Source organism: Pseudorca crassidens, chromosome 7 (genome assembly GCF_039906515.1).
Source record: "Pseudorca crassidens isolate mPseCra1 chromosome 7, mPseCra1.hap1, whole genome shotgun sequence".
Taxonomy (NCBI): Eukaryota; Metazoa; Chordata; class Mammalia; order Artiodactyla; family Delphinidae; genus Pseudorca; species Pseudorca crassidens.
Genome location: NC_090302.1, coordinates 8,080,416 through 8,097,603, shown reverse-complemented (window position 1 = coordinate 8,097,603; position 17,188 = coordinate 8,080,416). Strand labels below are relative to the sequence as shown.

At 57.1% G+C, this 17,188-nt stretch overlaps 1 protein-coding gene across 2 annotated transcripts; it reads right to left on the bottom strand.

The window, feature by feature from the left end:
- Positions 1 to 3,758: 3,758 nt before the first annotated feature.
- On the bottom strand, positions 3,759 to 12,579 carry AK1 (adenylate kinase 1). Of its 2 annotated transcripts, XM_067743218.1 has the most exons (7): positions 12,470 to 12,579; positions 9,482 to 9,520; positions 7,915 to 7,950; positions 7,597 to 7,760; positions 6,692 to 6,808; positions 4,245 to 4,436; positions 3,759 to 3,999 (listed from the first exon to the last, which is right to left on the bottom strand). In XM_067743218.1, the coding sequence occupies exons 2-7, from the start codon at positions 9,486 to 9,488 to the stop codon at positions 3,931 to 3,933; spliced, it is 585 nt and encodes a 194-aa protein (XP_067599319.1). In that variant the 5' UTR covers positions 9,489 to 9,520; positions 12,470 to 12,579; the 3' UTR covers positions 3,759 to 3,930. The 2 variants fall into 2 exon arrangements, with proteins under 2 accessions (XP_067599319.1, XP_067599318.1); XM_067743217.1 differs by lacking the exons at positions 9,482 to 9,520; positions 12,470 to 12,579 and adding an exon at positions 8,256 to 8,328.
- Between the last annotated feature and the right edge of the window lie 4,609 nt (positions 12,580 to 17,188).

Sequence of the window (17,188 nt, the reverse complement as noted above, 5' to 3'; positions counted from 1 at the left end):
AGTCCTGTGCCCCTGCCTCGCTGTGTGACCTGGGGCAAGCCACACAACCTCTCTGGGTCTGCTTGCCAGAGAGGAAGCCCTGTGCTCGCCTGCTGCGCATGTCCAGTAGGGCTCTGCACCCCCCCCTCCAAAGCCCCCCCACTGTGGAGCCGCCAGGCCTTCCTGTTTACTCGAGGCCCCTCTCGCGTCTGGGAGGCGACAGCCTTGGCCTCCTCTGCTCCCTGCTTCCGCTTCCTTCCTCTCCCACTTCAGTGCCTCCGGCCAGGCCCTCAGGAGCCCCGAGGCCAAGACTTAGGGGCTCAGTACACGGGAGGCATCTGAGGACACCACCCTATCTGGGAGCCCACCCTGTCTGAGACCCTGAAGTTACAGAGGCACCGTACCAGTCCCCTGGATGGTTAGAATGTTCCAACATCTTGGGACAAGCTTGGAGTGTCCCCAGAGACCTCAAGAGTGTGACAGCTTCTGCTGTCTCAGATCCAATGCCATGCCACCCCCTCAGCCCACCACTAGGGGCTGAGCACACGCTGACCCTAGAGATGCCCCCTCCTCCCACGCCCTCCCTGGGCTCCCGCCTCCACAGAGCAGCTTCTCTCTGAGCTCCTCAAAGTATGGGCCTCGGACCAGCAGCTGGGGCCTCCCTCCCAAACCAGACTTGCTGAATCAGAATCAGCTTTTTGTTTTTTGTTTGTTTTTTCTTTTTGTGGTACGCGGGCCTCTCACTGTTGTGGCCTCTCCCATTGTGGAGCACAGGCTCCGGACGCGCAGGCTCAGCGGCCATGGCTCACGGGCCCAGCCGCTCCATGGCATGTGGGATCCTCCTGGACCGGGGCACGAACCCGTGTCCCCTGCATCGGCAGGTGGACTCTCAACCACTGCGCCACCAGGGAAGCCCCAGAATCAGCTTTTTAATAAGACCCCCAGGGAGATGCGTGTGCAGGTTAAAGCTGGAAGCGCTGCAGATCTGACCATCCTGCCCGGTTTAAAACCCTTCCTGAGCCTCGCCTATTAGGTATTCCTGCCCCAAAGGCTTCACTTGCATCTAGGAAGACTACAACTAACTTCCAGTTTACAATAAATTCAGGGGACGGGGCAGCTAGTTAAACACACCACGAAGAAGCAACAGACAAATCTGGAAGGAAGAATTTTCTGCAGGACAGCTGATCCCGTCACAGGCCAATGTCAAAGAGTAGGAAGGGCGTTCTAGGTTAAAGAGGTTTAATGGACATCACAACCAAATGCAGCGTGTGGTCCTGGATAGCGTCCCACTTTGACCAAAGATACATTTTGGGGACAACTGGGGAAAATTGCATGTGGTCTGATTATTACCTATGACAATGTTACTGTAACTTAGTGTTCCTGGACCTCTGAGTTGTGGTTATATAGGAAAGTGTCCTTATTTATCGGAGAGTCACGCTGAAGTCAGACTTCAGTGGTGAAAGGTTCTCATATCTGTGATTTACTTTAAAATAGCTTGGCGAAAGTAAAACAATGAAGTATGGAAAAATGTTAACAATTACTAAATCTCGGTGATGGGTATATGGGTGTTCATTATATTATTTCCTCCAATTTTCACTTTGAAATTTTTCATTAAAAAACAAAGCTCTTCAAAAAACAAAAAAAACAAAAAAAAAAACCCCACAAAGCTCTTTCTGAGCTTCCCATTGCTCTTAGGGGAAAGACTTGATACTTGAGTCAGCATTCAAGGCCCTGAGAGCCTGGCTGCCCACCACCCACCACCCTGCCTCTAGCCTGCACTCCTGTCCCTCTAAGGCCTCAGCCCTCCCCACAGCTGGTCCTCTCCACCTTTGAGACTCTGCAGAGCTCTTCCCTCCGCCCTTCCATGCCCTCTGTCTCATGGTGAAGCAAACTCCTCTGTACCCTCAAGGCCCCACTCCAGAGTTCCAGTTCAAGGCAACTCCCGCTACCAGGGGCTCCTCTGAGCTCTGTGCACTGAGCTGCCCAGAGCTGGTCTGGGTTCAGGAGGTGGGATGGAATTTTGTGAATATGGCTGCCCTCCTTCTGGGAGCCACAGCACAGCAGGCTGGGGGCTCGCGACCCCATCTTTTGCCAGCATAGCCGTTGCTCCGGAAACGTGAACTAAGGAAACCCTCAAAGGGAGGCTCACAGTGGCAAGGATGGGGTGGTGGTAGTTACTGGAGCTGTTAAACATTTTGTGTTTTTTTTCAAGGTTTTTTTTTTCTTTAGTGAATAAAGTGATTCCATGGTGAAGAGTTTGGGTCAGCTGAGGTTTCCATAAACTGAAGACACACCTGAATTAATGAAGCTGTAATTTTAAAAAATGAAGATATTGAAGACAATTTTGTCAGGTGGATTTCTCTTAGCTTTTTATCATCTTGGGGGCATGTTTTTCCACTCATCCTTGCGCTGATCATGACAACCTCAACAGACGACGTGTGTGTGCATGAGTGTGTATGTACATGCGTGTGTGCGTGTTTTAGCCCAGTTTGACAGATGCGACTTGGAGACCCTGACGTGGGCGGCCACAGAGTGAGTTGGGGCTTCCCGGTGCGCCCCAGGTGGCACGGGGCACAGAAAGACCAGCTGCAGAGACCTTCGGCCGCACCCCACCCAGGGCCGCATGACGCCTGCCTTCTAGAACCTATCTCCCCTGTGCTATCATTTATTGATTTCGTGTTCTTCTTTCAATAGACTCATCTTTTAAAACTTAAATACGTTTATTTTCAAGGAAAGTTTAAATAACTACTGTAAATGGAAAACCAGCCGCACTTGCTGTAGGTAGAAGGGGACACACAGGGGCACCCTCAGCCCCGCACAGGATTTCATTCCAGCTGGGGATGCCCTGTTGAAGGCTCTCTTGGCTTTAAAGGGAGCCAGCTGGGCTTGGGACAGGTGTTAGGGACACGTGAGCACCAATGGAGACTTTCTCCGTGATGAGGTCAAAGAGTGAAAGAGAACAGAAGAGGGAAGATGGTTCTCCCCAGGGGATTCCGGGGCGGCCCCGAAGCACCCCAGCCCTGCACCTCCCGGAGGCTGCTCTGGTCTCCGGTCCCACAGGCCACGGTAACTGACCACCCACACCCCTTGCTCAGCGTGTTCTCATCCTGACCTTGGGGGAGGGTTGGGGGGAGGGGGCACTGATCCTGATTCAGATTTGGAAATGGGTCAGGAAGGGCAGGTTGTGACCTGTCCAGGACCACATGGTGGGATCTCCTTCAGGTCCCACCTCATCAGGGAGGCACCCCTGACCATGACCCCCCCCATTCAATCCCGATGCCCTTTCCGGACCCTCAAAGCTTCTTGCACCAAGGAGGCCAACTCGCTGCCCACTCGGCCGGCTGATGTGTGCTGCCCCCACTGCCCAGGAAGCCCTCCCACAGCCCATGACCACACTGCCTGCTCCAGCCCGGTCCCCAGCAGGGGTTCGGGACAGAGAACACGCTCGGAGAGCTAAGGGGCTCGGGACCAAGGCCACACGACAAGGATGCAGAGGAACCCGGGCCAGGGCCCAGCTCTGCCTGACCACGAGTCCCCGAGAGCCAGGACCACTCCTCAGTCACCCAGCGTCCCCAGGCCTGGCACAGCCCAGGCCCAGCACGCCATGTGTGAAGAAGGGCCCTGCGTCTTCCAACGGAGCTAGGAGAGGGGCGCCGGCTGAGGTGGGCTGAGGGGCCCAGAGAGGAACGGGAAGGGGAGGGGCTGAGGACTCAAGGCTGGGGCGGCCACGCCATGTGAATCATCCCTGATGGAATCAAAGAAAAAGGAGTAAAACTGAATGTCCTTGGAAATTCCTTTAGTGCTCGGCTGTCCATGAAAACAGGATAAAGTGGCTTCCTCTGCCTGTGCTCCAGCCGGGCAGGGTGGAAGCGCTGAGCTCAGGCTGGGAAGGCCTTGAGTCAGGACGAGGGTGGGGCCGGGCTCTGAGCTGGAGAAGAGGCTCCAGCTTTGCTACTTGAGGGCGTCCAGGTAGGTGCAGACCTGGGAGAAGACGCTGTCCACGGAGCCTTCGGCATTGACCTGTGGGGAGATGGGCCATGAGGGCAGGATGCCGGGGAAGGCTGGGTGGGCCCCACCGAGGCAGGGGGCTGACCTCTCCCGGAAGCCAGGCCAGGCTCCCCGAGCCCAGCCACAGTGGGCAGCAGCCCCTCATCCAACCAGTGGGGAAACCAAGGCCCAGACAGGAGGGCTGGCCCAAGGTCACAGCAATTTGAGGCCAAGCCAGGCAAAGACCCAGGTTGCCTAGGGCGCCCTCGGGCCCGCACCTTGCGGATGATGCCACGTTTCTCGTAGAAGGCGATCACGGGCTCTGTGGCCTTGTAGTAGGTCTCCAGGCGCTTCTTGATGGTCTCTTCATTGTCGTCCACACGTCCGCTGGTCTCTCCACGCTTCAGGAGCCGCTTGGTCATGGTCTCAGGGCCTGCGTCCACATACAGCAGCAGCGTGGGATGTCCGATCTGCAGGCGGGGCACTATTTACAGGGGCCTCATTCCTGCCCCCTGGGGCCATCTCCTCCCCATTTTCCCACTTCTGAGGCCCCACTGAGACCCACTCAGACCTTCAAGCCCTTCCCGCAAGGCAGCCTGAGGGACCTTCCTAAAACCAATCTGCCCTGCCCCTCCCCTGCTCAAACCTCTTCCATGGCTCCCCAGTGCCCTCAGGAGAAAGTCCTAACTCCTTACCTGACCTACCCTTCCCCCCACCTCCTCATCTCGTGCTTCTCAGTCCTTTGCTCTCCTGGCTTCAGCCACACGGACTGTCTGTGGTCTGGGCTCTCATCCACCTCCTCCCTTGCCAGGCCTTTGCTCATGCCGGGAACCTTGGCCAGGAACCCTTTCCCTCAATACCAAGTGCTCGCCTTCGGATTTGAGCTAAAATCTCATTCCTCTAGGACAGTCTTTGCAGATGCCCTCCCCGCCCAACCATCCCAGCTCTCTGCGACGCGCGCTTCCAGTCCCCCTTTACTTCTGCCTCGAGCTTGTCTCAGGAGGACCTCTGGTTATTTACTTAAGGTCCCTCCCCCAGCCAGGCCTGGAGCCCCCGAGGGCAGGTAGGTGGTCTTATACCTGCAAGGCTGGATATGAACTTGACAAAGGAATAAGGAGGGCTGAGTGAAGGGGCGAGGGCCTGCTGAGCTCTGGGGGTTCTGAACAATGTCCCTGTCATTGCAATAAGCATTTCATCCGCGGGGAAGATTTGGAAGGGCCAGGAGGCCGACCTGTCCTCCTTCGGTGAGGCCCAGGCGCCCCCTGCTGTCCAGAGCCGAGAAGACCAGGTGCCCAGCCCTGTAGCCCAGTAGCACCCACAACGGCCCCAGGAGGGATGGGTAAACTTTCATTAACCACATTTTCTAGATGTGACCCTGAGGGCCTGAGGCGACATCATGCATCTGGTACAACAGGACGTGCCTCAGGGCTGCCTGGCATCTGACCTCAGGGTCCATGGCCTCCTAGTCTGAAGGAAACCCAGCCAATCCCCATTGCATAGTTAGGGAAACTGAGGCCCAGACCAGGACAGACACTTTCTTGAGGTCTTGCAGCCATTTCGATGTCAAGGAATATAATATTCTCCCTCTGGATGAGGCTCAAAGCTATGGAAGCCCAAAGATGGCCCAGCCTCACAGAGACAGGCAATGGGGATGGAGGTCTGTCCTGCCCCAGGCCCCTAAGATGCCCGGTCCTCCCCGCAGGCATTCCCACTGCCGAGAAGCCCTCCCTGAGCCCGCACCCGCCCTCAGAGGTCAGCAGACCTCTCCCTCCTCCTGGGCACTTGCAGTTTCATGTTTCCCCCATATGGCCTGTGACATCAGAGGTATTGGTGTGTGCATCTGTGTGTGCACATGTGTGTGCATCTCTGTGCGTCCCTGTATCTGGATGTACTGCATCTGTGCGCACACGTTGCATGAGTGTGCGTGTGTGTACATTAGATGCTTGTGTACATGTGTGCATATGCCTCTGGCCTTGTGCACGTGTAAGTGTCTGTACCTGTGTGCACATGTACGTGTGCTTGTATGCCTGTGGGCACATATGCCTGCACATGTGTGTGTTTGAGTGAGGTGCTCCCCCACTGTGGAAAGTCTTCCTGGGGGACACCCGTGCTAGGCAGACCAGAGCCCTCATCCTCAAGGCTCACTCTTTCCAGCCAGACTCCCCATGGCACCTGGAAGGAGACTAGACGCCCCTCTGTGGCATTCAAGGCCTCAGCCTGGTCTGAACGTCCCCACCCACATCACTGCCGGTTGCCCTGCCCCACAGATTCTTTTCTCCCCACACCAGCGTGACCCTTCCAGCCCTATCCATGCTGTTCCCTGCCCCTCTGATCGTGTGTTTATGGGGTGCCAAGCCCCACTTTTGAAGGATGCATTCTCTCTAATCCCCACGCTGCCCCTCAAGGCAGCTGCGAACTGTCTGTCCCCATTTTGCAGTTGGGGACACCGAGGTTCAGAGAGGCAGCCTGACTGGCCCAAGGCCTCAAGCAGCTGAGCTGGAACCTGTGGCCATGTTTGTGAATTCCCCAGCCTGGTGCCTTCTTTCCTTCCATTCATTTTCTTCTAGACTTCTAGAAAGACTTCCAGAAAGTCTCCCTGGTCTCCCTCCTTGCCCACCCTCCCACCCGCCCACAATCAGTCTCTCTCTCCCTCTGCTCAGAACTGCCCATCACAGCAGCCTTCGCCGGCTCATCCCATGTCACAGCTCCAAGAGGTTGCACTTACCCTCCGCTCAAACTCTTCCCCCTGCTTCACCTCCCGGGGGTAGCCGTCGATCAGGAAGCCTTTGGAAGTATCTACCTTGGCCAGCATGGCGTCTCGCAGCATGTCCAACACTGTGTCCTGGAGGCGTGGCAAAAGAAGGCGGGGTCATGACCCCCTATTCTCCACCCCCTCCTCGGGCCTCTGCACGCGTTGCCCCACAGCCAGAAATGCCCTCTGCCCTGACACAGATTTCCCAAACAAGCCTCCCTCTCCAGGAAGCCTTCTGTGAACTGTGACGACTTGACTGATTGATCGAATCATTCATTCATTCGTTCATTCATTCATTCATTTCTTCATCCACTCAATAATATGACTGAGCCCCTCCTCCCAGCCTCCTGTCTGGGCCCTGAGGACACAGCTGTGAACAAAGCAGACCTTCCCTGCCCTCCGCAAACTCACAGTCTGCTGAGGGGACAGACAATTACACCGTGGATGTATAGTTTCCAAGCATGACATGGGTTATACGGACAAAGAAGGGAGGCTACTGGAGTATAAAGTTGGTGGGAGGGGGTGGTCTTAGCCTAAGTCTGAGGAGTCAGCAAGGTATGAAAGATGAGGAGGGAAGAACATTCCAGGCAGGAAAGAGTGTGATCAGTGTGAGGGGACAGAAAGGCCAGGGTGGTGGGAGTCCGGAGGGGTTGGTGGTGGGAGGGGTTGGTGGTGGGAGGGGTTGGCAGGGCAGGTCCTGGAGGCTCCTGGGAGCTTCCGGAAGGAACTTTCTGCCAAGGGCAGTGGGGACCCTCAGGAGGGTTCAGAAACAGGGAAGGTCATGGTCCGCCTTGCTAGTGTGTCATGGGCTTTGCTGGCTGGTGTCCACTCAGGGCCACCATCACCCCCCAACCCTCGCCCTGCCGGGGCCCACTCACCAGTGGCACCAGCTGCCCCTTCTCCATGATTTCCGACAGCATCTTTCCCCTGGCTGAGCCTGAGCTGACCTCAGCCCGCAGGAGGTCCCCGGTGGAGAGGTGGGTGTAGCCGTACTTCTGGACAATCTTCTCACACTGGGTGCCCTTCCCCGAACCAGGCCCGCCTGCAAGCGCCCGCCCATTCAGAAGCCCCGAGAAATGGGACAGGGTCTGCCCGGGTCACCCAGTGAAGCGGGGGCAGAGCCCAGGGTGCAGCCCCAGGCCCAGGCTCCCACCAGGGCCTGCAAAGCCCCTCCCTGCCTGCTGCCTTGGACTCACCCACCACAAAGATGATCCTGGTTTTCTTCAGTTTCTCTGTGGGAGAGAAAAGGGAAGCAGAGCTCAGTGAGTCACTGGACAGAGAACCAGAGGTACCTCTGGGATCCCAGGCCTGTGCTGGGCCCCAGGCAGTTGCACACACACAGCTCATGGTCCTGTCAGAGAGGCAGATGAGTCAGCCCAGAGTGAGGGATAATGGGGCGAGGAAAACTCAGAGACCGGGACAGGTCAGGGAGAAGAGGGTGTTCCAGGCCTGAAGGCTACGGGCTCAGCACACGCTGTGACGGCGACCCTCAGGGGCTCGGACGCCAACCCTCGCGTTGGCCGAGACGCCTGGTCACCTTGGGCGTTAGCGTCTTCCACGCTGCGGGCGTCTGGTGCCGAGCAGCAGGCCCACATGGTCCTGCTCTGCTGTGTCCCCTGCCCTTCCCCTCCCGGGCCCGGGGCCAGCCTGCCGCCTGCCTTCCCTGGGCGGTACCAGTGTGGAGTTGGCAACCACAACACACGTTGCCCTGGAGACGGTTGCCGGGGTGGGGGTGGGGGGCTCTGGTGGGCACGTGGAACCCTTGCCCGGAGAGGGAGGGAGCTTACGTTTCAACCTCTATCTCAGAACTCAGCAAGAGTAGCCCCACCAGAGAGGGGGGAACCTAGGCCTAGAGGCAGGGGCCTGCTCCAGGGATGCCAGAGCTAGGGCTGCAGCCGGGGCCTCTTCCCAGGCTGCCAGGCCTTCCCCGCTTCTCAGGGAAGTAGGAGCTCGCTGTGTGCACTTAGGAAAGAAGTCCCTGCCCCAGTGGGGAGGTGAGCTCGGCAGTTCCCCGGGGTCCTCCCAGCCACGGGACTGGAGGTCTAGAGGAGCTGCCGAAGAACGACTTCTGTGGGTTCCCATCGTCTGCTGCCGTGTGATGGGCACAAGCCTGGGCGTGGCGGGGAGGCCACAGCCCAGTGGCAGCGGATGTTCAGAGGCCTGGGGGTGGAAGGATGACCGCCGGCCTCAGGCCGCAGCAGCAGCCAGGACAGCTGGGTTCCTTTAAGAGCCGCCCAGGCCGAGGCCCAGCACCAGGGAGGGATGGGTGGTGCTGCCAGGAGGCGGGCCAGCCGGGCTCTTGGCCCACGTCTGCCTCCAGGTCCCAGCCTATAGGAGCCAGGAGGGCCCAAGACATCCTCAAGACCCACCCCTGCTGGTCTGGGAGAGGGGCAGGAATGTGTCATTGTTTGCCTTGGCATTTGCACTCTTGGGGCCTCTCCACAGGGCAGGCTTTCCCTCACCAGTGCCGCCCCCTCTCCAGAAAGAGCCAGAGATTCAGCTCTATAAATACCAGTGTAGGAGGTGAGCTGTGGGGCCCTCAGGAGCCTCAAGGAGGCCTCTTCCCTTCTAAAAGTAATCCTGGAGCTGGTACATCCTGTGAGAGGCCTGAGGAAGATGCTGGAGGCCCCCAGATAGGCCCCTTCTAGCAACCCCAGAGCCACATCCAAACCCTCCCCGAATGTCTCCCGAAAGCACACCCCCTAAACAGATGGGCACACTGAGGCCCAGGCTGTGAGCAGGAAAAGAGGGGAGCTTCCGTACCTTCCATCCTGCCGAGGTCTGGGGAGCCGAGTCAGCACTCTGCAAGACAAGGGCACAGGTGGGGAGGGGGAGGGGGATTCTCCTGCCTCTGCTCCCACCCAGCCACATGGTGTGCCAGGCCCTGACGTCCTCTGAGGGTGGAGGGGCTGGTGGGGGCAGGGAAGGCCCAGGAGGCTGGGAGGACTTCACAAAGTCCCCTTTCCTCTGGATGCCTCCACTGTCCTGTCCCTGCCTCCTCCCTCTGGGGCCAGACAGCGGGGGCAGCACCGAGGGGCATAAACAGCCACACCAACAACTGCTGAGCTGCTCCCCTTGCGATTCCCGGAAAACAGGCCCTGGGTCCTGCATCTGCCCGACAACTTGACAACGCGCCCCAGGGCCGGGAGGAAGGCCCGGAGGCAGGCAGGTGGGAGGGGAGCTGCACGTGTCCTCATCTGGGATGAGGTTTGGACTAGGATGCTCAAAGGGACACAGAGGCCCAGGGTGGGAGAGAAATTTGCGGGGCTGCTCACGTGACCACAGCCTGTACGGTCCTCAGCTGAGGAGGTCCCCAGGCTCTCACCCTTGCACAGGCCCAACTTCCACCCTTGATGTGGCCCCTGCCCACACCTTCCCTCAGTGTGTAAATCAAGCCCAATGCCTCCTGGGACCCCCCCCCCCCCCGCTCTGCATCCACAGCCCCAGGGGTCTCCCTCCACCTTCCCTTCCCATCAGTGCCTTCAGAGTTACTGCAACACATCTTTGGCCCCCACTTCTTTACTCCCCACCCACCAGCCCTCCCCAAGGCCGCCAGCAAACATCAGAGATACTCTTGCCTTGGCCTTTGACCCTCAACCCTTGGCCAGCATTCCTCTTGCCGGGGACATCCCCACCCGGGGCCCCTACTCCACCCTCTCACTTTTGGTGTCAGGTTCCCAGGACCCCCATCCGTGCTCAGCCAGCCCAGGCCTCCTCTCCCAGCCCCAAACATCTACAGCCCCTGGACAGGCCCAGAGACTCCGCAGACCCCGAGCCTCTAAACAGTCCCTCCCATGTCCCCAGCATTGCGCCCTATCACCCAGCCAGAGGCTGCAGTCAGAGCGGACGCCCTTCTCCCCACTCACATCCACCCCACACACGCGAGCCCCAGCCCTCCCCTCCTGAACGTCCCTCCAGTCCGTGTCCTCACCACCACTGCCGTGTTCCAAGCAGGGGACCTGGCCACTGCTCCAGCCTCCCGTGGGCCTCCTTACCTCCGTACCCCACCGGGCAAACTGCAGGGTTTTCTCTGACAAGCATCAAACCACGTCTTTACCTGCTTAAAACCTTTCCATGTATGGCCCCCTCAGTCCCCAAAATAAACCCTAACGTAGCTGACCGGGCCCAGCGAGCTGGCCTCCAGCACCTTCTGCAGCCTTATCAGCCACTGCTTGAACTGCTCCGATCTCCCTCACCCACCACGACCGTGTCCCACTCCAGGGCCCGGCTAATGTTGCACCCAACACCTGGATGCCCTTCCCCAAGGTGCTACTGTTTAGGACTCAGTTCAGGTGTCACCTCCTTCAGGAAGCCTTCCTGGACTCTGCTCTCCACTCCCATACTGGCAGGTGACCGTCGCCCAGCAGCACACACACCACACTGTACTGGGCCTCTCTGCTGTATACCGCAGGCCTGTGTCCACCACACTGGGCCTGGCCCCGGCTGAGCATAGCCCCGGGAGCCTCACTCCATCCTCACAGTCACCTCGGGAGGGAAGGAGAGACTTGCTCCAGGGCCTGGTTGGGGTCACACTTGAGGCTACGTTTTCTGCTGCCCCGGGCCTGGCACCCACTAGGTCCTTTAGCAGCTTTGCTGACCGTGCCGCTGCTCATGGGCTATGAGTTATAACCTCTTTCCTGCTGAGTGTGCTTAAGGAAGAGTAACAGCTGCCAGTGCCCCTCTGCAGCTGGTGGGGGAGGGAGAGGCCCCCAGGCCAGGGACAGCCTGCCGCGAAGACACCCTGAGGGGTGTTCCTGACCCCACCCTGCCCTGCCCCCTCCTGGTAACCTAAGCCCCTCTGTCCTGCTGGCACCTGCCACTTCTTGGTCCAAAATAACTTGGGTTGTGAGGAGTCCTCACAGAAGCCAGGGGTCCAGGACAGAGTTGGGTTACGGGCTCCACACCCAGGCCTTATAAGGTCCCCAAATCAGGGCCACGGCAACTCCTAATATGACGGGGTGGTCTGCTGAGGGGCCTGGGGAGCTGAGGCCCGATGGGACAGCGACTTCATCTCAATCACAAGGCAAGGCCAGGGCAAGACCCAGGTCTCCCAGCTTCTGACCAAGAGCAGCATTTCCAGTGGTTGGCAACTGGCTAGGGTTCAAATCCCAACTCTATCACTCAGCTGTGTGACCTTGGGCAGCTGCTGTACCCTCTCTGGGCTTGTACCCCCAGGCCCAGTCCTGCTGCTGCTGGAGAGTCCTAGGTAGGTAACTGAGCAACACGCAGGAAAGGCCCCATGGGCTGTCCCAGGGCTCCCACAGGGCCCCTGCTTTTCAGGAGGCGGGGGCAGGGGGCCAAACATCCAGGGGGCTTCCCGTCCCCCCAGCACTCAAAATGACATGACAGGATAGCTCCTCCCATCACCTAGGCTGCCCCTGCCCAGGTCCTTGGGGCAGGCAGTCCAGCCACAGCTCCCCCTCCCCAGTCCCCAGGTGGGACGTGCCAAGGGCAGGGACCTGGAGCCCCAAGAGTGCCGGCAGGACAAAGGGGTGACTGTCACGGAGGCTGGGAGGGAGAGCAACACACACACACACACACACATCCACAATGGCACACACAGTGTGGCACTAATACCCAGAGCAGAGCCTGGGGAACAGGCAAGCAGATGCACACAGACCGCAACCATGGATACAAACACACAGCCACGCAAACCCGGAGGACGCCCTGCCACACACAAACACGCACCCCCCACTCCCCGCAGGGGCACCCCCCACACGTGCACAGGCACGCACACGGGCACACACTGACCTGAGGGAGGGGTGCGGGTGGGCACCGGGGACAGCGTGTGCCCTGCCCGTCCTCGCCGGCCGCCCGCCCGCAAAGGCGACTATTTATAAGGCTGTCAGCAGCGCACGGCATGCCGGGAGCCAGCGCTCCTTGATGGCAGGGAGGGAGGGACAGAGGGAGGGAGAGCGGACCAGGAAGGGAGCGGGCACTGGACCAGAGCGGAGCCCTGATGGGAAGCCAGGCCAGCGCCCTCGCCGTGCACCTGCGGATGGCTGTGCCTGCACACGCGTAGGGTACTTTACAGCTTCCCCAGGGTTTTTCATTCCTTCGTCACCCCCACTGTGCCCGCATCACTCCAGGGGGACGGGACCAGGCTCCCTGTATGACAGCTGGGGAAACATACCCAGAGAGGAGAGGCTCTCTGCACAAAATCCCACAGCAAATTGGTGGCAGAGAGAGGCCAGGACCAGGGATGGAGGGCACCGAGGCATGGATTCTGGGGGCTTTGCTGGCTGGACAACGTCCCCCAGCCCCTCCTCGGATCCTGCCCAGAGGTCCCTGGGCCAAGACCCACCTGGAACTCCTCCTCTGTTGGAAGGGACCCAAGAGCTCCTCTGGGACAGTAACTTCCCGGGACTCCAAAGACCACCCACATACCCATCTCCGAGGCGGTGGTCGTGTAGATTATAAAAAAAAAACCCAGCCCTGCTCCCATGCGGCTGCCAGGCAGCTCCCAGTGAGGCTGTGTGAGGATGTGGGTCATTCAGAATGCTGAGGGCACCCAGATGGGGGACTGACAATCCTGATAAAAAGAACAGCTCCCATTAATGAGACTCAGTGGGCACCAGGTGCCAGGCACTGGACTCAGACCATGTCTGTCAATCCTTAAACACAGAGAAGGAAAGTGAGGGTCACAGTTGTAACAGAACTTGCCTGGGGTTCCCAGGTAGAGAGTGATGTATTTACCCAGCATTTTGCATGAGACCGGGACACAGCAATAGGTGCCCAGTGATGTAGCAGAACAGAGATGAGAGCCTAGGACCCTGCATCTTCAGAACTCAGGCACTTGACCACTAGACCACATCACGACCTTGAAGGCAGCAGCCCCAGATGGAGTGGGTTGAATTTGGAATTTGTCTTGTAGGCACAAAAGAGCCATGGAAGGTGTTTAAGCAAGAGGATGAGACTATCAGAAGGGTGAGACCACCTTAGATGGGTGGTTTCTTAGCAACAACAGCAACCTGGACTCCAGGAGGCCTGGGCCTGATCCCAGCACGGCCACCTGTGACGTCAGACAAGGTTCTTATTCGTTGGGATTTTAGTTTCGCCATTTGTGGGAGGGGTGAGTAGTGGGTCAGAGGGTCTGCCTTAGAAATTGTTTGAAAGGCCCTCTCGAAAGCTGTAGGTGGTTGTGTGAACTGGCAAATTGATGATGGGGAAAGCAAATTGATGATGTCAATCAAACTTTCAAATGTGTCTTTCTATTCTTAGGAATCCCACAAGTGGGTGCAAAACGTGTACAGGATGTTCTCTAGTGCCAGTGGAGACTGACTGATGGGAGGGACAGTGGCACAGACAGTCAGGCTGGGGAGATGGCAACTGCCCTAGAGTCAGCTGGAGAAAGGAAGCTGGAGGTCTGTGTAGCTGGTGGGGCAAGAGAAAGAGGCAAAAGGCCCAATAGCCCTGATCTTATCCCACCTTCATGAAAACAATTCTAAACATGCGGATGTGTATGTGCACATGTGTGTAAAATCTATCCCTAAATTTTTTTTTTTTGCATTTTAACATCTCTGAAATCAGGCTTCCCTGGTGGCGCAGTGGTTAAGAATCCGCCTGCCAATGCAGGGGACAAGGGTTCGAGCCCTGGTCCGGGAAGATCCCACATGCCGCGGAGCAACTAAGCCCATGGCCACAACTACTGAGCCCGTGTGCCACAACTACTGAAGCCCGTGCGCCTAGAGCCCGTGCTCCGCAACAAGAGAAGCCACGACAATGAGAAGCCCGCGCACCACAATGAAGACCCAACACGGCCAAAAATAAAAACAAACAAATAAATGAATTTATAAAACAAAACAAAAATCTCTGAAATCGTTTTGTCTTATAATCAAATCAACGGTATCTTAAAGTTGATGAACTACAGCAGAACTGAGAGAGCAGTTGTGTGCACAGGATCGCCTGGGTGGGGGTAGGACTTTCACTTCTTACTTAAAGTCTTCTCCATGCTTTTTTTTTTTTTTTTTTAAATACAACAAGCATCTATAGATGTACCTTGAGGACATGATGCTAAGGGAAATGAGCCAGTCACAAAAAGACAAATATTGTATGACTCTACTTATACAAAGTATCTAAAGCAGTCAAATTCATAGAAACAGAAAGTAGAATGATAGTTACCACGTGCTGAGGGGAAAGGGAGAATTTCAGAGAGGCAAGATGAAAAATTTCTGGGGGTCTGTTTCACAACAGTGTAAAAAATCTTAATACTACTGAACTGTATACTTAAAAATGGGTAAGTGGTAAATCTTATGTGCTTTTTTTCCACAATAAAAAAACCTTAAAAATCTTACAAACTAAACAAAAAATATTTTAAGTACCTGTTTTAATTATTTCATTTACGCATGACCTATGGATTTTCCACCAAGGCTGGGATATTAAAGTTTCGGGATTTTTTTCCCCGGCTACAATCTTAAGAAAGAAAAAAAGGGAGAGGGGAAGGGAGGGAGGCAGGAAGGAAGGAGAGAAGTAGGGAAGGAGAAAAGCAAGGAAGGGAGAGAGGGAAAGAAAAAAAAGTACACGGAAGAAAAATCTGGAAGATTGAACCCTAAACTGTCAACAGGGAATAGGACTGGGTGATACCATCGTTTTCCATCTTACAGTGTTTGTATAGTTCAAGTTATTTTAAAATATAAAAAAATACCTAAAACATAACCATACAAAATGAAAGCAAGTCTTAAAAAACATTTAAAAATATTCTAGCTAATAAAGCATTCCAGTGAGCCAGCATCGGGGGATATATCTGGGGTGGCCACTCTCTGAGGTGCACAGCTGGATCCATGTGTCCAGCACATGGGGCGCAGGTGTGGGGCTGCCCTGGGCGGGCCTGGCTGGACCGCAAAGCATCCGCAGGAAACAGCTGGAGTGGCTGCCTCAGGCAGCACATGTGGGGTTTGCAGCTGGTGGGAGATGCCCCCTCGCCCAAGGAGGAGTGGAGGGTAGGGGCCTCACAGGGGTAACTGGGTAAAAGAGTTCACGGGAGGGCCCTGAACCCCAAACTAGGAGGTGGATTTGGTCCTGACCACAGTGGGAAGCCAGTGAAGTTTTCAGAGCAAAGCTGGCCGTGATGAGGTGTCTTCAGGAAGTTAACTTTGGCCATGAGTGGAGCGGTCTCGGCTGGGTCCCATCTGAGGCGGTGAGAGCATGTAGGGTTGAGGACTAGACCCTGGACCTCCTGCCCTCATCATCCTCCATCAAAGTCCTACCTGCTGACGCTGAACCGAGCTTTCCTAGGGTCCACCCCCAGCAACCGGCCCCTCTTGACTCCCTCCTGCTGACCTCCCCTTCATGCCCACCAGTGGGGAGACAGGAGAGCCACAGCATTCTGGGAGAAATTCCCCCTAGAAACCTCTGCCTGGACCCAGATTCCCAGAAGCCTTTGCGTGGGGCTGGAAGTGTGTCGTATCCCCATATCCCCTTCCCATGCAGGGCCCTAGGCTCCCCACATACTGACTTTGCCAGGAGTCTCATCCCTCGGATACTGTCTGGTTGCCCCAGGCCTAGACCCTGCCACCTCCCAGCCTCCTGCCTATCGTGCTGCTGTCGGAGCAAGGATGGCCTCTCCTAGCAGGAAAGATCGAGGCTTTGCCCCGCCTCGGACTGGCATTCACGGCCTTCTGCCATCTGGCTCCAGGTGGTCTCATCTTCCACTGTTCCCTCCTTCTGCGGCCCCGCTGCCTACTGAGCGAGGCCGTGGGTCCTCCCACTAGGCTTCCATTCAGGCCCTTCTTCCCACCTGACATCCGCTCCCTCATCAATCGCACCTAACACAGCGCATGGCACGTGGCCACCTATTGAGCCAATGTATACATGAACTGAGACAAATGCAGGGGCCATTCCCACTGGCCAGCTCCGTGGCCCCCATCCCGCTGGCCCAGTGCCCAGGAGAGCTCTTTTCCATCTCCAGCAGGCCACCTGCCCTTGTCTCACAGTCACCCTTTGTTAGGTCTCCGCTCCCAAGGGCATCTTATCTTCCTAAACAGGTTGTAATCTCCCCGAGTCACGGACCCGCTTGCTCTTGCCAACCTGGAGTGAACAAGCCCTTTAGCTGAGAGGACAGAGGCAGCAGTGAGGGATCCACAGTTCACACGCCGCCTGGCCCAGGGCTGCAGCCCTGCCTGGCTCCCTCCTGCCAGGGCCTGAAGGGTCTTCAGCTCCCTGCCCTCAGCAACACCCCCCTGCAGCCAACCTCTGACCCCATCACCTGCCTCTCCCCTTCAACCCTCTGCTCTGGGCTCCTCCATCCCGTCCCCCACAGATGCTTCTGTGACAGAAATGTCCTCTCCCGGCCCCCTTCTCTTCCTGCTGGAAGCTCTTCCCCAAAACCTCTGCAGGAATCTTCCTCTGGAAGAACGTCACCTCCTCCAAAGCTGTGCTCACGGCGCCCTGTGTTGCTCTGTGTGGGCCTTACTGCCCTGAACCTGTCGTGGGGCCCCTCCCCTCCCTCTATCCTGAGCTCCTTGAGAGCAG

What these genes read in the sequence shown, in the direction of transcription:
- AK1 (XM_067743217.1), bottom strand. Translation starts at nt 8,313, where the DNA reads ATGTGGGCCTGCTGCTCGGCACCAGACGCCCGCAGCGTGGAAGACGCT. An exon ending in GGAAGACGCTAACGCCCAAG is followed by an intron (nt 7,951 to 8,255) that starts GTGACCAGGCGT and finishes TCTCTCCCACAG; the next exon opens with AGAAACTGAAGAAAACCAGG. An exon ending in AACGTGGCATCATCCGCAAG is followed by an intron (nt 4,000 to 4,244) that starts GTGCGGGCCCGA and finishes ATCTCCCCACAG; the next exon opens with GTCAATGCCGAAGGCTCCGT.